The 27,625-nt window shown below is 42.0% G+C and overlaps 2 protein-coding genes across 5 annotated transcripts in view; both read right to left on the reverse strand.

Annotated features, from left to right (window-relative positions):
• Positions 1 to 27,625, reverse strand: part of CPEB3 (cytoplasmic polyadenylation element binding protein 3) — a 348,047-nt gene that overhangs the window by 32,461 nt on the left and 287,961 nt on the right. The gene's annotated exons all lie outside the window — the stretch shown is intronic.
• Positions 82 to 27,595, reverse strand: LOC147344047 (uncharacterized). The gene is made up of 4 exons (XM_086379276.1): positions 27,487 to 27,595; positions 27,100 to 27,323; positions 24,889 to 25,356; positions 82 to 457 (listed from the first exon to the last, which is right to left on the reverse strand). The coding sequence occupies exons 1-4, from the start codon at positions 27,593 to 27,595 to the stop codon at positions 266 to 268; spliced, it is 993 nt and encodes a 330-aa protein (XP_086235402.1). The 3' UTR covers positions 82 to 265.

Below are 27,625 nucleotides of genomic sequence, written 5' to 3' on the forward strand. Positions count from 1 at the left end.
TTTGGCTGTTTTTTAAAAAGGTAAACCAATCCCATTCCGAGTTATATACCTGAGTGTAATGAAAGATGTTCACACAAAAACTTGTACACAAATGTTTATAGCAGCTTTATTTATAATAGACAAAGGGTGCAAACCACACAAATGCCCATTAACTGACAAATGGATACATTTGACAAATGGTATTTTTGGCCATAAAAGTGAATAAAGTACTGATATGTGTGACACTATGGATGAACCCTGAAAACATTTTCCTCAGTGCAAGAGCTCAGTCACAGAGGACCACACAGTACACGATTCCATTCATGCGAGACTTCCAGAAAGGGGAGCTGTACAGGGGAAGACGACGACTAGTGACTGCTAAGGCTGGGAGAGTGCTATCAGGTGGGCCATAGGGAAGGGGTCGGATTTCTCTGTGAGGAAAATGCTGTAATATTGACTGTGGTGATGGTTGCTGTACCTGTGAATATATAAAAAATAACTGAATTGCACACTTAAAATGGGTTAACTATATATGAATTTTATCTCAAAAAATTGTTTTTGGGTTTCTTTGGCCATACCACATGGCATATGGGATCTTAGTTCCCAGACCAGGGGTCACACCCATGCCTCCGGCAGTGGAAGCATGGATTTTTAACCACAGGACTGCAGGGAAGTCCAAAAACTTTTTTAAAAGATAGTTTCTAGGGAAACCCAAAGGAAAGAGGAGAGACAAAAACAAGAACCCTAGTGGAAACTGAAGCCACCAGCACCTACAACTACAGCAAACACTAAACAGAGCCCAGTTCAGTTCAGTCACTCAGTCGTGTCTGACTCTGCAACCCCATGAATCGCAGCACGCCAGGCCTCCCTGTCCATCACCACCTCCCGGAGTTCACTCAAACTCACGTCCATCGAGTCAGTGATGCCATCCAGCCATCTCATCCTCTGTCGTCCCCTTCTCCTCCTGCCCCCAATCCCTCCCAGCATCAGAGTCTTTTCCAATGAGTCAACACTTCGCATGAGGTGGCCAAAGGACTGGAGTTTCAGCTTTAGCATCATTCCTTCCAAAGAAATCCCAGGGCTGATCTCCTTTAGAATGGACCGGTTGGATCTCCTTACAGTCCAAGGGACTCTCAAGAGTCTTCTCCAACACCACAGTTCAAGAGCATCAAATCTTTGGTGCTCAGCTTTCTTTATAGTCCAACTCTCACATCCATACATGACTACTGGAAAAACCATAACCTTGATTAGACGGACCTTTGTTAACAAAGTAATGTCTCTACTTTTTAATATGCTGTCTAGGTTGGTCATAACTTTCCTTCCAAGGAGTAAGCATCTTTTAATTTCATGGCTGCAGTCACCATCTGCAGTGATTTTGGAGCCCCTCCCCAAAATAAAATCAGCCAGTGTTTCCACTCAAATAGATAAAATCTGACAGTAAAGGCTTATTTACCTATTTCCCAATATGTCATGTGCAGCTTTCAACAAAAAATTACAGATAAGAAATGACACAATTTGGAGACAAAGCAAGCATCATTATCAGACTTTGGAATCATCATATTATAAATTTAATGGCCACACTGCTGCTGCTTAGCTGCTCAGTCATGTCCGACTCTTTGCAACCTCACAGACTGTGTAGCTGGCCAAGCTCCTCTGTCAATGAGATTTCCCAGGCAAGAATACTGGAGTGGGTTGCCATTCCTTTTTCCAGGGATCTTCCCAACCCAGGGATCAAACTCAGGTCTCCTGCATTGCAGGCAGATTCTTTGCCATCTGAGCGACCAGGGAAGCCCAGTGGCCATAGTACCCAAAGCAATTATATATTTAATGAGATTCCTATCAAATTATCCATAACATTTTCCACAGAACTAGAATAAATAATCCTAAAATTTATGTGGGACATAAAAGATCCAGAATTGCCAAAACAATCCTGAGGAAAAAGAGCAAAGCAGGAGGCATAACCCTCCCAGACTTCAGAAAATACTGCAAAGCTACAGTAATCAAACCAGCGTGGCACTGGCACAAGAACAGACATATAGATCATGGAACAGAACAGAGAGCTCAGAAACAGACAGCCCACACACCTGCAGTCCATTAATCTTCAACAAAGGAGGCAAAAATACACAACAGAGAAAAGACAGTCTTTTCAGCAAAGGAGGCAAGAACATACCTTGGAGAAAAGACAGTATTTTCAGCAATCTGTTGGGAAAGTTGGACAGCTGCATGCAAACCAATGAAATTAGAACACGCCCCCATGCCATACACAAAACTAAACTCAAAATGGCTTAAAGACTTACACGTAAGACCTGACACCATAAAACCCTTATAAGAGAACATAGGCAAAACACTCTCTAACATAAATTGTACCAATGTTTCCTTAGGTCAGTTTCCCAAAGCAATAGAAATAAACGCAAAAATAAACAAATAGAACCTAGTCAAACTTACAAGCCTTTGCACAGCAAAGAAAACCATAAACAAAATGAACAGATAACCCAAAGGAAAGAGGGGGGACAAAGACAAGGATACTAGAGGAAACTGAAGCCGCTGACACTACAACAAACATGGAAGGGCGCCCAACAGCCAGCCAGACAGAAACCTTATGCTAAAAGGCCTGTTCATCTACTTCCCTGGGAGAAAATATTTAAATGATGTGACCAACAGGGTTCAATTTTCAAAATACACAAACAGCTCATATAACTCAGTAACAACACACACACACACACAAAACCAACTGAAAAATGGGTGGAGTTCTCTGGTGGTCTGGTGGTTAAGGATCCACCTGCTAATGCAGCGAGCATGGGTTTGATCCCTGGTCTGGGAAGACAACGCATGCCTCCGGGCACTGAGCCCGTGCGCCGCGACTGCTAAAGCCCATGCACCTTAAAGCCCATGCTCGGCAACAGGAGAAACCACCATAGGGAGAGGCCTGGGCACCGAAACTAGAGAGTGGGCCTGCTCACCAGAACCAAAGAAAGCCCAAGCACAGCAACAAAGACCCAGCACCACCAAAATAAATAAATGAATAAAATAATACTTTTTTGAAAAAAGAACTAAAAAAATAGTCTACAAAAACGCTGGACAGGGTGTGGAGAAAAAGAGAACCCTCTTATACCGTTTAGTCACTCATCTGTGTCCCAACTCTGCAAACCTCTGGACTGTACAGCCCCTCAGGCTCCTCTGTCCATAGGATTTTTCAGGCAAGAATCCTGGAGTCGGTTGTTGCCATTTCCTACTCCAGGGGATCTACCTGACCCAGGGATTGACCCACATCTCCTGTTTCCTGTACTGCTGGTGGATTCTTTACCTGCTGAGCCAAATGTAAATTGGTGTAGCCACTATGGAAAACAGCAAGGAGTTTTCCTCAAAAAATAGGAGTTGCTATATGATCCAGCAATCCCATTCCTAGGCATATACTAAGACAAAACTATAATCTGAAAAGATAATGCGCCCCTATGTTAACAGCCCCCTTCATGGATCACAGCCTTGTGGTGAAGGGGCTTGCCAACTCAGTGAAGCTATGAGCCATGCCTGGCAGGGCCACCCAAGACAGATGGGTCACACTGAAGAGCTCTGACAAAGCGTGGTCCACTGGAGAAGGAAATGGCAATCCACTGCAGTGTTCTTACCTGGAGAACCCCACGGACAGCGTGAAACAACACAAAGCTATGACGTCAGAAGATGAGCCCCCCAGGTCGGAAAGTGTCCAATATGCTCTGGGGAAGAGTGGAGGGCAATTAAAGCTCCAGAAAGAATGAAGTGGCTGGGCCAAAATGGAAACAATATCCAGCATCACCGGCTCAGTGGACATGGACCTGAGCAAACTCCAGGAGACGGTGGTGAACAGAGGAGCCGAGCCTGCTAAAGTGCATGGGGTCGTAGAGTCAGACGTGACTTAGCGACTGAGCAACGCCAACAAATGTTCATAGCAATACTGCTTTCAACACCAAGACACGGAAACAACCTATATTATTTGGACGAATGTCCATTGACAGGTGATGGATGAAGAAAATGTGGTACATCGAGACAGTGGACACTGTTCAGTCATAAAAGAGGACGCAGTAATGCCATCTGCAGCGGCACAGAAGGATCTCGAGATGAGCACTCTGAGCGAGGTCACGCACAGTCAAATACCGTTAAGACAGCACTCGTGTGGAATTAAAAAACACAAATGAGCTTGTCTATAAAACAGACTCACAGACATGGAGAACAGAAGTGTGGTTGCTGAGGGGGAGGAAGGGAAGGAGAGGGATGGAGTGGGAGTCTGGGATTAGCAGATGCCAACAACATATATAGAATGATAAACACCAAGGTCCTACAGCACAGCATAGAGAGCTATATTTATATTCTGTGATGAACCATCCTGCAAAAGAACACGAAAAAGAGTGTGTGCATACACCCACACACACACGTATGTACATATATAAATAGTCACTTTCTGTCCAGCAGATTCACACAACATTGTAAAGCAACTACACTGCAATAAAAATGTTTTTAAAAAGAAAATGCTAGAAGTCAAAAACACTGTAACAGAAATGAAAAGTATCTTTGGTGGGCTCACAGTGGAGTTGACACTGAGTCAGTGAATTTGAAGATATGTTAATAAAAACTTCCCAAACTGAAATGCAAAGAGGAAAAAAAAAATGAAAACGACACACTATTCAAGAATTAAGAAACAATTATGGTGTAACACGTGTAATGGAATAGCAGAATGAGAGACAGAGGAAGGAGTAAAAGAAATATTTTAACTAATAATGATTGAGAATTTTCCAATATTAGCCTCACAAAGCAAACCACAGATCCAGGAAGCTCAGCAAACACCAAGCAGAAGAAACACCCCCTCACCCCAAATCTACACCCAGGCATACCATATCTAAAGTGTGGACAGCCAAGCAGAAGAAACACCCCCTCACCCCGAATCTACACCCAGGCATATCATATCTAAAGCATGGACAATCAAGCAGAAGAAAACACCCCCTCACCCCGAATCTACACCCAGGCATACCATATCTAAAGTGTGGACAATCAAAGATGATAGTTTCCCTTACCCCGAATCTACACCCAGGCATATCATATTTAAAGTGTGGACAATCAAAGACAAAAGTTTTTGAAAGAAGCCAGAAGCAAAAAAGACCTTCCCTATGGAGAAACAATAATAAAAATTACATTGGACTTGTCTTCACAAACCATGCAAGCAAGTACAGAGTGCAGTAAAATATTTAAAATGGTAAAAGGAAAAAACCCACCAACTTACAAGTTTGTATCAAGCAAAATTATCCTTCAAAAATGGAGCAATAAGGAGTTTCTCAGACAAACAAAAACTGAGGGAATTTGTCACCAGCCAACCTGCCTTGCTTGCATGGAGTATTAAAAGAAATTCTTCAGAGACACGGGAAATGATAAGGGTCAGAAACTCAGGTCTACATATACAAAGGAAGAACATGAGGAAGGAAAGTAAAATCTTTTAGTTTCAAAATTCTTAATCTAGTAGTAACTATTCAAAATAATAGCAACAACGTATTTGATGATTATAGCTTATGTGCAAGTGGAATGAATGAAAGCCATGCTATAAGGGACGAGGAGGAGGAACTGGAAATGCACTATTATAAGGTAACTGCACTCACTACCCATGAGGCTTCCCTTGTGGCTCAGATGGTACATAATCTGCCTGAATGCAGGAGACCTGGGTCAATTCCTGGGTTGGGAAGATCCCCTGGAGAAGGGGACGGCCACCCACTCCAGTATTCTGGCCTGGAGAATTCCATGGACAGAGGAGTCCAGCAGGCGACAGTCCATGGGGTTGCATGAAGCACAGAACAGTGTTATCTGAAAGTGGACTTAGATTAGTATAAATGCAAGCTGCAAATCCTAGGGCCACTAGTAATTAAAAAAATTATAAAAGAAGTACAATTGAAGTTCTAAGAAATAAGAGAAAATGGAATCTTATGATTTACTCGATAAATGCATAGAAGGCAGAAAAAGAGGAAATTTTAAAAGAAGTCAAAAATGAGAGCAATGTATAATAAACAGCTATAAATATGATTGATACTGATTCAACTACATCCAAAATCGCTAAGTGTAAATTTCCTAAATCTACCAATTAAAAGGTAGAGAGAGAAATGAGTCCAATTATATGCTATCTACATGAGACCCACTTTAAATGTAAAGATATAGATTAGAAAGAAGTAAAAGGATGGAATCACCTCACACTCATTAGGGCAGTTATTATAAAAACAGCACAGCAGGAAACAACAAGTATTAACAATAATGTGAAGAAACTGGAAACTGTTGTGGTGGGAGTGTAAGATGGTGCAGCCACCACTGAAAACAGTACAGTGAGTTATCAAAAAATGAAAAATATAATTACTACTTGATCTAGCAAAAACACTTCTGAGTATCCAGTAAAACTAAAAGCAGAATCTTAAAAGACAGTTGCACACCCATTCTGATAGCAACATTATGCATGACAGCCAAGAGGGAGAAGCAGCCCAAGTATGCGTCAATAGATGGATGAATGGATCAACTCTGGTACCGACAAACAATGGACTATTACCCAGCTTAAAAAAAAAGGATATTTTGACATATGCTACAATATGGATGAAAGATTCTATGCTAAGTGAAACAAGCCAGTCATTAAAAACAAAACAAAACTATGAGTCCATGTAAATTAAGCATCTAGAGTGGTTAACCTCATAGAAACGGAGAGCAGAATGGTGGCTGTCAGGGGCTGGGGAGGAAGAAAGTGGGGAGTTGTTGCTTAATGTGTACATAGGTACAGGTTTACAGGAAGAAAGAGGTTTCAGGATCCACTGCACAACAATGAACACACTTAATACTACTCGAACACTTACAAATGGGTCAGGGGGCAGTGCTGTGTTATGTGTTATTTTTTTTTTTAACCACAGTAAGAACTTTTTTAAAGTAGAGATGAAGAAAGATAGATCATGCTAACACAAATCAAAGGAAAGCTGTAATATGGGACTTCCCTGGCAGTCCAGTGGATAGGAATCTGCCCACGAATGCAGCGGACATGCGTTCAATCCTTGGTCCAGGAAGATCCCACACGCTATGAAGCAACTAAGCCCCATGCACCACGGCTGCTGAGTCCGCATGTCCCAGAGACAGAGCTCCGCGACAAAAGAAGCCACCAGCCACGGGAAGCCCGGCCTCTGCAACCAAGAACAGCCCTTGCTCACTGCAGCCACAGAAAGCCTGCATGCAGCAACGAAGTGTCAGCACAACCAAAAACAAACAAACAATAAAAAAGAAAGCTGTCGTAGTTACATTAATTTTAGACACAACAACCTTCAGAATAAGGAAAATTATCCACAACAGAAAGGGGCGTTACATAAATGATAAATGAACCAAGTCTCCAAGAAGATATAACTGTGCTTAGGACATGGCTCTAACGACAGACCAGCCAAACGCTTGAGACAAAAACTGACAGAACTGAAAGGAGAAACAGACAAACCCACTGTTACAGTTGGAGGTGTTAGCACATCTCCATCAACAACTGAAAGATCCCGCAGGCAAAAACTCAGTAAGGATGTAGTAGAACTGGACCTAACAGAGGCAGAAGATACTAAGAAGAGGTGGCAACAATACACAGAAGAACTACAGAAAAAAGATCTTAATGACCCGGGTAACCACAATGGTGTGATCACTCACCCAGAGCCAGACAATCTGGAATGTGAAGTCAAGAGGGCCTTAGGAAGCATCACTACGAACAAAGCTAGTGGAGGTGATGCAATTCCAGCTGAGCTATTTCAAATCCTGGAAGATGATGCTGTGAAAGTGCTGCACTCAACATGCCAGCAAATTTGGAAAACTCAGCAGTGGCCACAGGACTGGAAAAGGTCAGTTTTCATTCCAATCCCAAAGAAAGGCGATGCCAAAGAATGCTCAAACTACCGCACAATTGCACTCATCTCTACATTAGCAAAGTAATGCTCAAAATCTTTCAAGCTAGGCTTCAATGGCTTGTGAACCGAGAACTTCCAGATGTACAAGCTGGATTCAGAAAAGGGAGCAGAACCAGAGATCGAATGGCCAACATCTTTTGGATCATAGAAAAAGCAACAGAATTCCAGGAAAACATCTATTTCTGCTTCATCAACTATGCTTAACTCTTTGTGTAGATCACAACAAACTGTGGAAAATTCTTTAAGAGATGGGAATTCCTGACCACCTTACCTGCCTCCTGAGAAAAGCAACAATGAGAACCAGACATGGAACAACAGAATGGTTTCAAATCGGGAAAGGAGTCCGTCAAGGTTGTATATTGCCACCCTGCTTATTTAACTTACATGCAGAGCACATCATGCAAAATGCCAGGCTGGATGAAGCACAGCTGGAATCAAGACTGCCTGGAGAAATATCAATATACTCAGATATGCAGATGACACCACCCTAATGGCAGAAAGTAAAGAGGAATTAAAGAGCCTCTTGATGAAGGTAAAAGAGGAGAGTGAAAAAGTTGGCTTAAAACTCAACATTCAAAAAACGAAGATCATGGCATCTAGTCCCAGCACCTCATGGCAAACAGACAGGGAACAAGTGGAAAAAGTGACAGATTTTATTTTCTTGGGCTCCAAAATCACTGCAGACAGTGACTTTCAAGTGTAGACTGCACTTTTTGTGCAGCCACGAAATTAAAAGACATTTACTCCTTGGAAGAAAAGCTATGACAAACCTAGAAAGTGTGTTGAAAAGCAGAGACATTACTTTGCCGACATAGGTCCATTTAGTCAAAGCTATGGTTTTTCCAGTAGTCATGTACAGATGTGAGAGCTAGACAACAAAAAAAGGCTGAGCACCGAAGAATTGATGCCTTCGAACTGTGATGGTAGAGAAAACTCTTGCAAGTCCCTTGGACTGTGAGGAGATCCAACCAGTCTATCCAAAAGGAAATCAACCTTGAATATGCACTGGAAGGACTGATGCTGAAGCTGAAGCTCCAATACTTTGGCTACCTGATGCGAAGAACTGATTCATTGGAAGAGACCCTGATGCTGGGAAAGATTGAAGGCAGGAGGAGAAGGGGGACAATAGAGGATGAGATGGCTGGATGGCATCACTGACTCAATGGACATGAGTTTGAGCAAACTCTGGAGTTGGTGACGGACAGGGAAGCCTGGTGTGCTACAGTCCATGGGGCTGCAAAGAGTTGGACACGACTGAGCGACTGAACCGGAGAAGGCAGTGGCACCCCACTCCAGTACTCTTGCCTGGAAAATCCCATGGATGGAGGAGCCTGGTAGGCTGCAGTCCATGGGGTCGCTAGAGTCGGACATGACTGAGCGACTTCACTTTCACTTTTCACTTTCATGCATTGGAGAAGGAAATGGCAACCCACTCCAGTGTTCTTGCCTGGAGAATCCCAAGGACGGGAAGCCTGGTGGGCTTCCATCTATGGGGTCGCACGGAATCAGACACGACTGAAGTGACTTAGCAGCAGCAGCAGCAGAGCGACTGAACAAAAACAGCAGCAGAATATATGTATTTCTCAAACTGATGTGGATTATTGACCAAGACAGGCCATATTCTGGGCCATAACACACACTTCAACAAACTTAAAGGAACAAATATCATACAAAGCATGCTCTCAGATCACAATGGAATTAAACTTGTAAGCAACAGAAGAAAGATAGTTGGAAAATTCAAAAAATATTTGGAGATTACGCAACATATTTATAAATAACACATGGGGCAAAGGAAAATATCTCAAGAGAAATCAAATTAATATTTTGAACTAAATGAAAATACAAATTATCATCTTATAATATTTTATATTACAAATGACAAAAGATCTAAAGTCAAAACTTAAGCTTTCACTTTAGTAAACTAAGAAAGAAAAGTAAATAAACCTAATGCAGGCAGAAGGAAAAATGAAGTCACCATCATGCTGATACCAAAGCCAGACAAAGACACAAAAAATAAAATTGCAGGCCAGTATCTTTGATGAATATAGATGCAAAAATTCTCAACGAAATAAAAGGAAGCCAAATCCAACAACACATAAAAATGGATACACACCACGACCAGCTGGATTCATCCTGGGTCACAAGGATGGTTCAGTGTGATACTCCACATAAACAAAAGGAAGGAGAAAGCCACAAGATCATCCCAATAAATACAGAAAAAGCACTTGATAAAACTCAGCATCCGTTCCTGATAAAAACAAACAATGTAGGTATAGAGGGAACGCATCTCAATATAATAAAAACTATTTATGACAAACCCACAGCCAACTGAATACTCAATGGTAAAATCTGGAACAAGACAAGGATGCCCACTGTCTTCAACATAGTATTGGAAGTCTTAGCCTCGGCAAGTAGACAAAAAATAAATAAAAGGCACACAAATTGGTAGGGAAGAGGTAAAACTGTCATTATATGCAGACAACATGATACTATATACAGAAAAACCCTGATAAATTCAACAAGCTGGCAGGATACAAGATTAACAGTCAGAAATTGGTTACATTTTTTTACACTAACAATAAAATATCAGAAAGAGAATGTAAATAACCTCTTTTAAAACTGCATTCAGAAAAACCACTCAGGAATAAACCTCACCAAGGAGGTGAAAGACTTCTATGCTGAGAACTATAAAATATTAATAAAGGATGTTAAACATGATTCAAAGAAATCGAAAGACATACCATGCTCTTGGATTGGAAGAACACTGTTAAAATGCTAATACTACCCAAAGCAATCAACAGATTTGATCCAATCCCTATCAAATTACCGATGTCATTTTTCACAGAATTAGAACAAATAATTTTAAAATTTATTTGGAACCATAAAATACCCACCCCTTCATGGATCACTGCCTCGTCATGGCAAAATGGCTTGAGTAATTCAATGAAGCTATGAGCCAGGCTGTGTTGGGCCACCCAGTGGAAGGGTCAAAGTGGAGAGTTCTGACCAAGTGTGATCCACTGGAGGTGGGAATGGGAAAACACTCCAGTATAATAGCTGTGAGAACCCCACGAACTGTGGAAAAGGGCAAAAAGATATGACCCAAAAGATGAGCCCCCAGGTCAGAAGGTGCCCAATATGCTACTGGGGAAGAGCTCCAGAAAGAAGGAAGAGGCTGGGCCAAAGCGAAAACGACGCCCAGCTGTGGATTGTTTGGTGACAAAAATAAAATCCAACGCTGTAACAACAGAATTGCATAGGAACCTGGAATGTTAGGTCCATGAATCCAGGTAAACTGGATGTGGTCAAGCAGGAGATGGCAAGAGAAACATCGACATCTTAGGAATCAGTGAACTAAAAAGGACAGGAATGGGTGAATTTAATTTGGATGACCATTGTATCTACTACTGTGGGCAAGAATCCCTTAGAAGAAATGGAGTAACCCTCATAGTCAGCAAAAGAGTCCAAAATGCAGTACTTGGGTGCAGTATCAAAAACGACAGTATGATCTCGATTTGTTTCCAAGGCAAACCATTCAATATCACAGTAATCCAAGTCTATGCCCCAACCAGTAATGCTGAAGAAGCTGAAGTTGAACAGTTCTACGAAGACCTACAAGACCTTCTAGAACTAACACCAAATAAAGATGGACTAGAATGCAAAAGTAGGAAGTCAAGAGATATCTGGAGTAACAGGCAAGTTTGGCCATGGAGGCCAAATGAAGGCCCTAAATGAAGCAGGGCAAAGGCGAACAGAATTCTGCCAAGAGAACGCATTGGTCATAACAAACACCCTTTCTCAACAACACAAGAGATGACTTTATACATGGACATCACCAAATGGTCAATACCAAAATCAGATTGATTACATCCTTTGAAGCCAAGGATGGAGAAGCTGTATACAGTCACCAAAAACAAGACCTGGAGCTGACTGTGACTCAGATCATTAGCTCCTCATAGCCAAATACAGGCTTAAACTCAAGAAAGCAGGGAAAACCACTAGGCCCTTTGGTTATGACTTATTTCAAATCCTCTATGAATATATAGCAGAGGTGATGAATAGATTCAAGGGATTAGACCTAGCAGACAGAGTGCCTGAAGAACTACAGCTAGAGGTGCATAATACTGTACAGGAGACCGTGAACAAAACCACCCCATGGAAAAAGAAATGCAAGAAGGCAATGCGGTCATCTGAGGGGCTTTAAAAATAACTGAGGAAAGAAGAGAAGCAAAAAGCAACAGGGAAAGGTGTGCCCAACTAAATGCAGAGTTCCAGAGGATAACAGGGAGAGACAAGAAGGCCTTCTTCAATGAACAATGCAAAGAAATAGAGGAAAACAACAGAAATTGTAAGGCTACAGATCTCAAGAAGACCAGAAATAACAAAGGAACATTCCCTCCAAAGATGGGCACAATAAAGGACAGAAACAGTAAAGACCTAATAGACGCAGAAGAGATCAAGAAGAAATGGAAAGAACACACAGAAGAGCTGTACAGTGAAGGTCTTAATGACGCGAACAGCTATGATGGTGTGGTCTCTCACCTACAGCCAGATAGTCTGGAGTGTGGAGTGGGTCTTAGGAAGTACTGCTGCCAATAAAGTTAGTGGAGGCAATGGAATTCCAGCAGAACTATTTAAAATTCTAAAAGATGATGCTATTAAAGTGCTGCACTCAATATGTCAGCAAACTTGGAAAACCCACCCTGTGGCCACAGGACTGGAAAAGGTCAATCCTCATCCCAATTCCCCAAAAGAATTATTAAATAATGTTCAAACCACTGGACAACTGCACTCATATCCCACGTTAGTAAGGTCATGCTCAAAATCTTCCAAGCTAGGCTTCAGCATTACGTGAACTGAGAACATCCAGATGTCCAAGCTGGGTTTAGAAAAGGCAGAAGCAGCAGAGATCAAGTTGCCAACATTTGCAGAATCATTCCCGTCAGAAAGCAAGGGAATTCTAGAAAAACATCTACCTCTGTTTCAGTGATTACGCTAAAGCTTTTGCCTGTGTGGATAATAAAGAACTATGGAAAACTTATAAAGAGATGGAACTACCAGACCATCTTACCTGTCTCCTGAGAAGCCTGAATGTGAGTCAAGATATAACAGTTAGAACCCTGTATGGGACAATTGACTGTTTCAAGATTGAAAAAGGAGTACAATAAAGCTGTTTATTGTCGCTCTGCTTATTTAACTTATGTGCAGAGCACATGATGCGAAATGCCAGGCTGGATGAGTTACAAGCTGGAATTAAGACTGCCAGGAAAAATATCTGCAACCTCAGATATGCATATGATACCACTTTAATGGCAGAAAGCAAAGAGGAACTAAAAAGCCTTTTGATGAGGGTGAAGGAGGAAAGTGAAAAAGCTGGCTTAAAACTTAATATCAAAAAACTAAGATCTGGGCATCTGGTAACATCACTTCATGGCAAACTGAAGGGGAAAAGGTGGAAGCAGTGACAGAGTTCCACTTCTTGGGCTCTAAATCGCTGTGGATGTTGACTGCAGCCATGAAACTAGCAGATGACTGCTTCTTGGCAGGAAAGCTATGACAAACCTAGACAGCATGTTAAAAAGCAAAGACATCGCTTTGCCAATAAAGGTCCGTATAGTCAAAGCTATTGTCTTTCCAGCAGTTATGCACAGATGTGAGAGTTGGACAAGAAGGCTGAGCACCAAAGAACCGATGCTTTCAAATTTTAGTGCTGGAGAAGCCTCTTCAGAGTCCCTTGGAAATCAAGATCAAACCAGTCAATCCTAAAGGAAATCAACCCTGAATATTCATTGGAAGGACTGATGCTGAAGCTGAAGTTCCAATACTTGGAGCTGAAGCTCCAACTCCGATGCAAACAGCTGATTCATTAGAAAAGACCCTGATGCCGGGAAAGACTGAAGGCAGGAGGAGAAGAGGGCGACAGAGGATGAGACGGTTGGATGGCATCACCAATTCAATGGATATGAACTAGGGCGAACTCTGGGACATGGTGAGGGACCAGAAGGCCTGGTGTGCTGCAGGCCACGGGGTCGTGAAGAGTTAGACACGACTTGGCGATTGAACAACCACAACCTAAAAGACCCAGAAATGCCAGAGCAACCCTGAGGGAAAAGCACAAAGCAGGAGGCAGAACCCTCCCAGACTTCAGACAACACTATTAGACTGGTGCAAAAGTAACTGCGGTTTTGCATTGTTGAACTTTGTCATGTGATACTGGAATCCACTCTTACATGTGGTTGTGTTATACACCATTTTAATGCCTATTTTTCATTTTGTTTTTTTGCTAATGACTTATTACTTGCTATTTATTTTATATGTACTTTAGATTATGGAAATGATGTTAGACAAAAAGATAATACAAGTGATTTTCTTATTTGAGTTCAAAATGGGTCATAAAGCAGCAAAAACAACTTGTAACATCAACCATGCATCTGGCCTAGGAACTGTTAATGAACGTACAGTCCAGTGGTGGTTCAAGAAGTTCTGCAAAAGAGACGAGAGCTTTGAAGATAAGGAGTGCAGAGGCCAGCCATCAGAGGCTGACAACGACCAACTGGGAGCCATCATTGAGGCTGAGCCTCTTACAACTACATGACAAGCTGCTGAAGAACTCAACACCAGCCATTCTACAGTGCTTGGCATTTGAAGCAAACTGTAAAGGTGAAAAAGACTGGTAAGTGGGTGCCTCCTTAGCTGACTGGGAATTTAAAAAGTGTCACTTTGAAGTGCTTATCTTATTTTGGAGTGGGAAATGGCAACCCACTCCAGGATCCTTGCCTGGAGAATTCCATGGACAGAGGAGCCTGGCGGGCTACCGTCCATGGGGTTGCAAAGAGCTGAAAATGACTAAGAGACTAACACACACACACATTCTTATTCTATGCAACAACAACGAACCATTTCTCAACTGGATTGTGACGTTGATGAAAAACAGATTTTATACAATGACAACCAGAGATGACCAGCTCAGTGTTTGGAAATGAGAAGAAGCTCCAATGCACTTCCCAAAGTCAAAGCTGCACCAAAAAAAGTTCATGGTCACTGTTTGGTGGTTGCTGCCTCTCTGATTCACTACAGCTTTCTGAATCCTGGCAAAACCATTACATCTGAGAAGTGTGCTCAGCAAATTGATGAGATGCACCAAAAATGGCAATGCCTGCAGCGAGCACTGGTCAACAGAAAGGACCCAATTCTTCTCCATGACAACGCCCAACTGCATGTCACACAACCAATGCTTCAAAAGTTGAACGAATTGGGCTACAAAATATTGCCTCGTCCATCATATTCACTTGACCTCTTGCCATCCAACCATCACTTCTTCAAGCACCTTGACAACTTTTTGCAGGGAAAACCCCTCCACAGCCAGCAGGAGGCAGAAAATGCTTTTGAAGAGTTCGGTGAATCCTGAAGCACGGATTTTTATGCTACAGGAATAAACAAACTTATTTCTTTTGGCAAAAATGTGTTGACTGTAATGGTTCCTATTTTTATCAACAAAGATGTGCTTGAGCCTAGTTATAGTGATTTAAAATTCACGGTCCACAACCACAATTATGTTTGCACAAACCCAATACAAAGCTATGGTAATCAAAACAGCGTGGTAATAGCACAAAAACAGACCTACAAATCTATGGAACAGAACAGAGTGCCCAGAAGTAAACAGAGAGCCCACATGCCCACAGTCAATTTATCTTCAGCAAAGGAGGCAAGAATATACAATGGAGAAAACAAAGTGTCTTCAGTAAGTGGTGTTGGGCAAGTTGGATAGCTGCACGAAAATCAATGAAGTCTCATCATACACAGGAATAGACTCAAAATGGCCTAAAGACTTAAACATAAGACACGGCACCATAAAACTCCTAGAAGAAAACACAGGCAAAAAGTTATCTGACGTAAATTGTACGAATGTTTTCTTAGGTCTGTCTCCCAAAGCAAGAGAAATAAAAACAAAAATAAGCAAGTGGAACCTAATCAAACTTACAAGCTTTTGCACAGCAAAGGAAAACATAAAAACCATCTTTTCTATGAAAAGAAAACCTACTGAATGGAAGAAATTATTTGCAAACGATGTTACTGACAAGGGCTTAATATCCAAAATATACAAATAGTTCATACAACTCAATAACAACAACAAATAACCCAATTGGAAAATGAGCAGAAGACCCAAATAGACATTTTTCCAAAGAAGAAACACAGATGGCCAAAATGCATATGAAAAGATGCTCGACATCACTAATAATTAGAGAAATGCAATGAGACACAGCTTCACATCAGTGAGAAGGGCCATCATTGAAAAGTCTACAAATAACAAATGCTGGAGAGGATGTGAAGAAAAGGGAAGCCTCTTACATTGTGGTCCAGTTCAGTTCAGTTGCTCAGTCGTGTCCGACTCTTTGCCACCCCATGAATCGCAGCACTCCAGGCCTCCCTGTCCATCACCAACTCCCGGAGTTCACTCAAACTCACGTCCATTAAGTCAGTGATGCCATCCAGCCATCTCATCCTCTGTCGTCCCCTTCTCCTCCTGCCCCCAATCCCTCCCAGCATCAGAGTCTTTTCCAATGAGTCAACTCTTTGCATGAGGTGGCCAAAGTACTGGAGTTTCAGCTTTAGCATCATTCCTTCCAAAGAACACCCAGGGCTGATCTCCTTTAGAATGGACTGGTTGGATCTCCAGAATGTTAATTGGTGCAGCCAATGTGGAGGTTCCTCAAAAAACTAGAGTTGCCATATGACCCAAGAATCCCTTTCCTGGGCATATACCCAGAAAAAACTACATGTGAAAAGACACATCTACTCCTATGTTTATAGCAGCACTATTTACAATAGCCACGACATGGAACCTAAATGTCCATTGACAGATGAATGGATAAAGAAGATGTGGTATATGTAAAAATGGAATATGACTCTGCATCAAAAGAATGCAATAATTCTATTTGCAGCAACATGAATGGACCTAGAGATCATCATACTGAGTGAAGGGAGTTAAAAAGAGAAAGACAAAAACCAAATGATATCACTTATATGTAGAATCTAAAATACGATACAAGTCAACATATCTGCAAAACAGACTCACAGAGAACAGATGTGTGGTTGCCAAGGCCGGGGGCAGTGGGACAGGGAGGGGAGGGGAAGAATGAGAGTTTGAGATGAGCAGAGCCTAACTATTATCTATAGGATGGAAAACAACACGGTCCTACAGAATGGCACAGGAAACCACATTCAATAGTTTGTGACAAACCGTAATAGAAAGAATACATATACGTGTGTGTGTGTGCATACACTTACATAGCTGAGTCATTTTTGCATTACAGAAGAATTAACACAACATTGTAAATCAACCATACATCAATAACAGTTTTTAAATAAATTAAAAATGAGAGCAAAAAATCAATGACATAGAAAATAGGATAGAGAAAATGAAACCAAAAATGTTGGTTCTTTGAAAAGATCAATAAAATTGATAAACTTCTACCCAGCTAGGCTAACCAAAAGCAAAAAAAAAAGAGAGAGAAGGCATTGATGACTAATATCACAAGTGAAGGACAGCCCACCAGCACTGAGTCTATGAACATTAAAAGGTTAAGAAAGGATTGTGAACAACTCTATCTCTATGCCCATAAATTTGATAATTTACATGAAACAGACCAATTCTTTGAAAGGTACAATCTACCAAAACTCACACAAGGAAAAACAGATAATCTGAATAGACCTACATCTATTAAAGAAACTGAATCAACTGTTAATATCTTCCTAAAATAGAAAGCACCAGACTCGGGTGGTTTCACTAATGAATTTGACCAAACACTGAAGGAAGGAATGACATCAATTCTCCACAATGTCTTTCAGAAATCAGAAGCATAAGAAACATATCCCAACTCATTCTATGAGGAGAGCATTACTCTAACATAAAATCAAATAAAGGCATTACGAGAAAGCAAAACTGTAGACCAGTATCTTTCATGAACACAGATGTAAAATCTCCAACAAAATATTAGCAAATCAAATCCAATTATGTACAAACAAAATTATGTTCACCATGGCCAAGTGGGACTTATTCCAAGTATAAAAGGCTGGTTCACTACTTAAAAATCAAGAAAAACTGTATCATCCTCTCAATAGATTTAGGAAAGACATTTGGCAAAACCCAACACCTATTCAATACAAAAATCAGCAATAGAGAGGAACTTTCTCATCTCGATAAAGAACAGTTATGAAAAACCTACAGCTTACATCATACTTAAGGCTAATAATCTAGATGCTTTCCCCCTAAGACTGGAAACAAGGTAAAGATGTCTTTTTCTCACCATTCCTGTTCACTATTATATTGGAAGTCCTAGCTAAAACAATATGAAAAGAAAAGGAAATAATGGGAAGGAAGACATCAAACTGTCCTTGCATTTAACACAGGGTCGTCTATGCAGAAAACCTCAAAGAATTGACCAAACAAAAAACCCTGGAATTTGTGAGAGATTATGTAACAAGGTTTCAGGATATAAGGCTAAAAAATAAAAAGTTCACTGCTTTTCTATACATCAACCTTACCACCCTGAAATGAAATGCTTAGGCATAAATCTAAACTATATGTGCCAGATTTATATGAGGAAAACTACATATTCTAAAAAAAGAAAGGAAAAGTAAAAAATGGAGAGCTATTTCATATTTATCCATAAGAAGACTCAACTATTAAAGACATCAGTTCTTCCCGAGCTGATCTACAGATTCAATGCAGTCCCAACCCAAATGCCAGAAAGTTATTCTGTGGATCCTGATAAACTGATTCTACAGTTTGTATATAAAAGGAAAGAATCTACAATATCCAACACAACACTGAAAAGGAACCAAGTTGTGAGACTGACACCACCTGACTTTAATACAGTACTACGGTAATCAAGATGGTGTAGTGCCGGCCAAAAAACAAATAGAACAATGGAGCAGAACGTCCAGTTCTTTGGTACGCCACGGACGTAGCCCGCCATGGGATTTCCCAGGCAAGACTACTGGAGTGGGTTGCCATCTCCTTCTCCGGGAATCCTCCCAATCCAGGGATCGAACCCACATCTCCTGCCTTGCAGGTGGATTCTTTACAAATGAGCCACCTGGGAAGCTGATGAAACAAAATACAGAGCCCCAAAATAGACCCTCATAAACGCAGCCAACCGATCTTTTACAAAGCAGCAAAGGCAATTTAATGGATAAAAGGTGGTTTTTTCAACAAATGGTGCTGGACCATCTGGACATCCACATGCAAAGAAGCGAATTTAGACACAAACCTTACACCTTTCACAAAAATTAACTTCAAGTAGATCACAGACATAAATGTTAAAAACAAATGTATAGAACTTCCAGAAAATACCATAGATGACTTACGGGTTTGGGAATTTTTAGATACAACATGAAAAGCATGGTTCATGAAAGACAAAATTGATAAGTTGAACTTTATCTCCAAAACATACAAAGGACCTGTAACTAATATACACAAAGAATTCTAAAAACTCAACAATAAGAAAATGATGTAAAAAATAGGCTAAAGAACTCAACAGACTTCAAATCAATGATAATACAGATGGCAAATAAGCACACAACAAGCAACCTCATATATCACCAGAGAATTATGAATTAAAGCAATGAGATGCCACTACACACCTTTTAAAAGAGCTAAAAGCCAAAACACTGATGGAATCAAATGCTGAGAAGGATGTAGGGCAACAGCAAGTCATTTCTGGTGGGGGTGCAAAATGGTGCAGTCACCTTGGAAGACAGCCTGGCAGTCTCTTACAAAGCTAAGCATATGTTTATCATACGATCCAGCCAGCAACTGTGCTCACAGGTGTTTACCCAAATTAGTTGAAAACTCACGTCCATACAAAAACCTACACATTTATAGCAGCTCTATTTGTAACTGCCAAAACAGGAAGCAACCAAGATGTCCTTCAGCAGGTGAAAGAATCCAGACAATGGAATATTATTTAGCACTAAAAAGAAATGAACTCTGAAGCCATGAGAAGGCTTGGAGAAAACTGAAATGCATATTACTAAGTGAAAGAAGCCAGTCTGAAAAGGCTACATACTGTATGATTCCAACTACACTGACATTTCGCAAAAGGCTGAAACTATACAGAGAGTAAATAGAAGAGTGGCTGCAAGGGGGCAGGCGAAGCTCGCGGAAATTTCAGGGCCGTGAAATCACTCCACATGATACGATAATGCTGGATGCATGACATCATGCATGTGTCAAAATCCACAGACACGTACAACATAAAAGTAAACCCTATACACACACACACACATAGAATGATAAACAAGGTCCTACTGCATAGTATATTCAGTATTCTATGACAAAGCATAATGGAAAAGAAGATGTATGACTGGGTCACTTTGCTGTATAGAAGTAATTAACAAAACTAGTTCAACTATCCATCAATAAAAGTAAATTAAAAAGAGAATAAATCCTAACAAACTGTGGACTTTAGTTAATAATTTATCAATATTGGCTGATCAACCGAAACAAAGGTACCACTCGAAGGTATTAATAGGGGCAAAGTATTAATAGCGGCAACCTGAGGGGAGAGGACTGAAAGGGGTGTATGGGAGCTCTGTACTACTTGATCAAGTAAAGAGAATAAAAAATGATAAAAAAACCCACATGATAAAAAGCCCCAAACCAATTAGAAAATGGGCAACAACAGAGACGTTTCACTGAAGAGGACACAGAGATGACAATGTGCGCATGGAAAAATGGTCAACATCATTAGCCGCTAGGGAAACGCAAACCAAAACGATGATGGGCTGCGACTGCACACACATCAGAATGGCTAAGTGGAAAGGCAGCGACAAAACCAAATCCTGGGTACAGAGAAACTGGATCATCACACGTTTCGGTTAATGTGTAAAAAGGTACACTGGACTCTAGAAAACATTTTGATAGTTTCTCCAAAAGTAAACATGAAAACACCATACGATCCTGTGACTGCACTCCTGGGCATTTACCCCAGAGAAAATGAAGACATGTCCACACAAAAACCTGTAAGTGAATGTTTACAGAAGCTTTATCTCTCACAGTCTGAAGCTAGAATCAATCCAGATGTCCTTCGAACAAGTGGTTAAACGAACCATGGTGTATCCATGCCATGAAGGCTGAGCGCCGAAGAACTGATGCTTTTGAACTGTGGTGTTGGAGAAGACTCTTGAGAGTCCCTTGGACTTTGCAAGGAGATCCAACCAGTCTATCCTAAAGGAAATCAGTCCTGAATATTCATTGGAAGGACTGATATTGAGGCTGAAACTCCAATACTTTGGCCACCTGATGCGAAGAGGTGACTCATTTGAAAAGACCCTGATGCTGGGAAAGACTGAAGGCAGGAGGAGAAGGGGACAACAGAGGATGAGGTGGTTGGACTCAATGGGCATGAGCTTGAGTAAGCTCTGGGAGTTGGTTACAGGGAGGCCTGGCGTGCTGCAGTCCATGGGGCTGCAAAGATTTGGACGTGACTGAACTGAATCAAAAGGAACAAACTACTGATAAATAAAACAACCAAGATGAATCTCTAGAGAACTATGATTGAAAAAAGCCAGTCCCAAAGGTTATACACTGTATATTTCCATTCTTTTTTTTTTTTTTCCTGGCTGAGCAGCACACTGCATGCGGGATCTTAATTCCCTGACCAGGGATCAAACCTGTGCTGCCCTGAAGTGGAAGCATGGAGTCTTAACCACTGGACCACCGGGGAATTCCCTATATTCCATTCTTGAAATGAGAAAGTTACAGAGAACAGATAAGTCATCGCCATGAATTTAGGAGGATGGGAGAGGGACAATAGTGGGTGTTCTTCTGGTGATGGAAATGCTTTTCATTTTGTCCGTATCAATGTCAGTGTTTTGGGCATAACATTTAATACAGTTTTGCAAGATGGTACGGGAAAACTGGGTAAAGAATACATGGGATCTCTTATTTCTTACAACAGTATCTGAATCTACATGTATCTAAAAATAAAAGAAAGTATAATGTTAAAAAGTCAATCAAGGGACTTGCTGGTGGTCGAATGATTAAGAATCTGCCTTCCAATGCAGGGGACATGGGTTTGATCCTGGTGGGGGAACTGGGTTCCCACAGACTGCAAGGCAACTAAGCCTGTGCCCTGCAACTAAGACCCCCCCAAAAAATAAATAAATATTAAAAAATGTCAATCAGGCTATATAAATGTGGAATTGGGGTCAACAGATCTTGCATGTTAAACAAGACTGCATGTAAGTCAGTCAGCATACGTATGTGTGAGATTAAATGACTTTCAATGTTTGAGGCTCAACCATCAACTGCAGAGACTAGTGAGTGGATGGAGGTTTTTAAACTCCATTTCTCTCTTCCACCTCTCTTTCCTAACTGACTAAATCAAAACAAATCCTCCTGGGTGTTGGTAAGCTTAAGGAAGAGTGGAAGGGAGCCTAGAGATGGGAGGGAGGAAGATGGGGAGCAGGGAGGTTGAGGTTTGGGTGACTGGGAACGCAGGCCAGTATGGATGGGCTCCTGGTAGCAGCGACAGCCAGAAGAGAAATCCGGTCCAGGGGGTACGAAGGGTGCCTGGAAAGAACTGCATCTGTGCCAAGCATCAGCTTTTACCTTTCACAGAGCCCCCCTTTTTGTTTTAATGCTCCACTGAAACACAGAAAAGTACACAGATCTCAGTGTATGGTTCAGTGAATTTTCATGAACTGCACACACCCTGTATGCAACACCCAGATCAAGAGTTACCACAACCCCACAGCCAACTCCATGCCCCGTTTCAGTTATTCCTTCCCCGTTTATATGGGGAGTCATAGGTTATGTACTCCTCGTCTGGTTGATTTAGATCAACACTGAGTCTGTGGCCTAGATTTGTAGATTTTCATTCTTATACAGTGTTCCATTTGTATCCATTCTAACGTGCAGGTCATGTGGAGAGCCTCCAGACGGGGGCTGTAGGAATAACTCTGCCTTTCTCATAGTGTCTTGGGAACATGCTATACATCTCTGTTGGGCTTGTGCCCATGAGTGAGAAGACAGTCACATTCAACCCTTGTAAACAGTTTTCTAATATGGTTGTACCACTTTATACCTCTCTATCAGAACTCAATTAGATTCTTCTTGATACTTAATAGTTTCGGTCTTTTAAATGTTAGTCCTTCTTGTGGGTGTGTGTTGGAACTGTGGGTTTTTTGCTCATAATGTAGAGTAGGGAAATTGAGCAGAAGGGCCCTTTTGAAAGGAGAGACCAGATGCACAAGATAACTTCCTGCCTTAGGGACCAGACCTTGACCACAAGTCAGGCCTCCGGTGAAGATGACAAGCTGGAATGTTTCCCTTATACTTAGCATTAGCAGTTCAGCTCAAAACCATCTTAACCAAAGATTCCACCAGAATCAGCAAAGAAAACGCCATGGTAACGTGGGCCAGAATTAAACACCAAGGTGAAGGTACACATAGCTACACAGGTACAGTTACACGTTTGTCTTTATCTAAACACAAACAATGCCCAGACTTGGAATTCTGTTCCCTTCACAATACTTTGTAATGGGACAGGACACAGGTAACTCAGCTACCTGTCCTAGTGAGTCATTCCAGCCATTTATTTGTGAGGACCCCTTGGACTCCCAGAGTTGATGCGAAGATTATTTTAAACTTAAGACATCTGAAATTCAACAGACGCAAAAGAAGCATTTTCAAAGCTTCCCTTATCTGACTCAAGGCAGAAGATTCTGTGAGGCTGTAATCAATCAGTGCTCTCTCCTGGGGAGTTGCACTCACCAAAGAACACAGAAAACGCTTGCACCTGCATAAACAAACATTTCACAAACTTTTTTAGCTTCCATTTATTCCCCTAAAAACCCGTCTTCCCTAAATCTATAAAAATACTGAATCTCTATATTGTACACTGAAACTAATAATGTAAATCAACTATAGCCTATCTTTTTAATTTTCAAATTAAGAAACAATTGCATTGGAAAGCTGATTTAAAAAAGAAACCATTTGATCTTCCCATAGAATTCCTTTTCTCCCCCTTCCTTTCCCCTATTAAATTACATTATAAACATCTTCCTCTAATTTGGAGGGACCACTTCTTTGCTGGATTTATGTGCATATGAACAAGCTTTGCTTTTTCTCCTGTTAATCTGTCTTTTGCCAGTTAACTCACAGGCTTCTAATCACTGAGCCTAAATTAGAGCCAACAGTTTTCCTTCCCAACAGTCCTTTGAAGAACAGGACTCCTCAATTCGGACTCCCCTCATCTCATGAGTAATCATGAACCTATTTAGTACACCTGCTCTGGTTAAAAATATATTGTCTTCCAATTTAAGTGTCCAAGTGACCCCACGTGCCGTGGGTCTGGTACAATTTTTAAGCTGTGTCCATCAGCGCTTGCGTGTAAGGTTTTTTCTTTCTGTAAAGCAGGTACTTTAGACATAACCCCAGCCTTCTCAGCAGGCAGGGTCTGTCCCCTAGACAAGGGCTTAGTTAGCGTCCAGCCAAGGGGGCTGCTTCAGAACCGCCGCTTCCAACCACACGCCCCAGTAACGCCAGGCCTCCCGGCTTCTCCTGGAAATAGCCAGCTGATCGTCATCTCAGCACCGTTCATTTACCTACGCCGCCTCCGAGCCAGGATCCCAGAATCGTTATGCCAGGAGATGGGGCCCAAATCAGACTAACATTCTGAAAATAGGATTCCATTTGTTGTTCAGGGCATAATATATTTTTGGAAAACGAAGCGTAAAAGGGACCTGGAACAGTAATCCTCTCCCCCTTTTGGAAGGGGCTGCACAAGGTACAGTCACAGAGCTCCAAATGGTCGATGGAGTCCGCAGACGCGGCTGCGCTGAACCCGGGGCCTCCCGCACGAGCTTCAGGCCTCGGGACGCAGCCTGCCGCTCAGGGGGCGGTTGCTGAAGCCACAGCGCCCGAAGCCCGAAGCCCGGGGGGCGGCGGGTGGGAGCGAGCATGAGTCGCGGGTTAGCTTACCTGCGGGACGCCGCCACGCGCGGGGGCCACCGGGGAAGGGCAGCCTGGAGCCGGTTCTGGGGACCAGCAGCGGGAAGGGGCGCGAGGCGGGCCGGGGAGGCCCGACAGGGAGCCTGGCAGCCCCGCGCCGCCCGGCCAGCTCCCCTGCGAAGCCAAGCGGCTGGAGGGCGGAGCCGGGACACCCCGAGAGGCGGGGCGCTGCTTGGCGCCGGCCCCGCCCCCTCGGGCGCCCGAGGCTCTTGGGACGGAAACCACCTGCGCCACATCCCACACCTCACCATTGAACGGCTCGGGGTTGGGACGCTGGCACCCGAATGTTATAAAAGCGCCCGGGGATTCTTTCGTGCGGGCACTCGGGGTCCGTTTTTTACAAGGATCGAAGTTAGTGCCTACAAGAGAGCTTCTGGCATGTCCAAAGTCACTACAGGATTGTAAAAAGACCCATTTTCCGAGAGGATCCCTGAGAGCCTAGCGTAAAAATTAAAACAGAAGGGGGCGTACTTACGTTTTCATTGACGTTCTTGGTTTTGATTTTGAAAATTGGTTTCCCGTGGCAAGCGCTGGCATGAAAGCCCACTTGCACCTTAAAATCTTGCATACACACTCACTTGTGTCAACAAACACCTTCCTGTTTCAAATACACTTTTTTTTTTTAAACGAGTGTTGTTCACGTCATTAAAAAGGTGAATGTTGCTGTATTGAACCTGCTGTAAAGGAGTTTGTCCCCCCTCCCCCTAAAAAAGCTCATCAAGCAAACTGGAGTGTGCAGATGTCCCCAGACGCAATCCATATACTCCAAGCTACTCCTTAGCAAGTGCAAAGGATGACAAGTGTCAGTACTTCATACAACTAGATTTAATAAGTTGTTATTACAGAAAAAAAAAGAAGTCCAAACTACAAAGTTTAAGCATTTGTAAGCAATAGCTGCATTGAGCTCCATGGTTAGTCACAGTACTGCAGTTCCACACAAGCAATTATCAGTCCAAGCCCCAAAGGCGGAAGCTGAGTAAGGGTTACTAGCAAAAACAATCTAAGAGAACAGGTAATAAAAGATACAATACATTTAAAATTAGTTGTTAGTTGAAAAACAAATACAGAGATCTTAGCTGTGAACACTCTAAAATTTATGTCCATTATTTTGACAGCAAAAATACAAATACCTAATACTTTATACCCCAACGGAACTATATCCAAAAAAGAAAAAGAGCAGTTGTCCTGTATTAGCACCCAGGTTTTCTACTTGTTGTGATTAACTTCATTGTCATACAAATCGAAACACCCCCAAATTACATATCCATTTCTTGACCCTTTTTGGGGTATAAAGTCAACAGCATTAATTATAAAATACTCTGTGGTAAAATGGAACACTATTGCAGCTGAGATAGAGAAGTTTGGTTCTTATTAAAAAAAAAAAAACAGAAAATGTTAGATGACATACCATACAAACTGGTGAAAAAGCAACAATTCATACAAATAAGCCAGTTTTAACAAAAAGATAACTGTTTTTCACTAATCTGTGACTAATCTTTCACTCAAACCTTGCAAGTAGAGATGTCACAATACTCAAATATTTAGGTAGGAGCTTTACCCAGTTAAATGCCATTTTGTTGCTAATAGATAAAAATGAAAACTAGCAGTTATTTGCTAATTGCATAAATGCAGTACATTCTGCATTAGCCCATGCCTCACTAACAAGCTATAAAACACAAGATATAGGCAGAAATCTAAGCATAATCTTTATAGCACTAAGCAAATTTTTCCAATTTCTTTTCTTCTGTTCCTAATCACTTATTTGTAGTTAATGTAAAATTCCAACCAGTAGTATCCAATTTGTTAAAATTTTACATCACAACTTGATCTAATCTATATATTATTTACAAAACTGAATACATAGAGCATACCCAAGAGCCAACTCTGGACATGTGTTTCTCTGAGTCATTGATAACCATGCTTCCTTGACAAGGGCCCTGGAGGAAGCCATCAAGGACTGGGAGAAGCACACCCTCTGTCTAGAGCAAGTCATAGGATGTTCTGTTTACGCAACACCAGTTTTGCAGTTGTATGATTTTTGTTTAATTTTAGGTGCCATGACAATGACACGCTGCCTTAACAGCACAGCTTCAAGGTGAGTTTGGGTGCTGGAAAAGAAGCAGGAGGGCAGACAGATCATGCTCAGAGTGGCCGGATGTGTTGCCACAATAAGGGACAAACAGGGGCCTCCATTAACAGGGAGCAGGCAGGGCTGGGGTGGGGGGTGGGGAGTGGAGAAGGACGAAGCCTGAGGCTGTCCGTGTACAGTGGTGACCTCCGAGTGTGCGCCTCGCCAGGCCACCCATGTGCTCGGGAGGCCACTTGCGCAAGACACTGAGATCCAAGTCTAGCCACCCAGAGGGCTGGTCCTCTCAGAGACTTCCTCTCACTCTCAGACGTCACCACTGTGAACACAAGGCAAAGATGTGGCCTGGTGAACGGTGCTGTCTCATACGTGGACAGCGGTCAGCGGCAGATTCTCTCTCTCTCTCTCACACACACAACAGAATGAAGAGTTAGAGGGGGGAAAGCAATGAACCACTCTGTTGACCTGGCCAGGTTCTCAACCTGGTGGTATCTCAGTAACGGGTGACTTCATCATCAGGGCCACAGATCTGGCTGCACCTGGTGTTGTATAAATCCACTGTGACATCCCCAGAGAACTGTACTGTGACATCCCTAGTCTTACACTAAACCACTGTAATAA

Source organism: Bos grunniens, chromosome 26, assembly GCF_055505025.1.
Source record: "Bos grunniens cultivar Pamir isolate PY7600 chromosome 26, Bosgru_T2T1.0, whole genome shotgun sequence".
Lineage (NCBI taxonomy): Eukaryota > Metazoa > Chordata > Mammalia > Artiodactyla > Bovidae > Bos > Bos grunniens.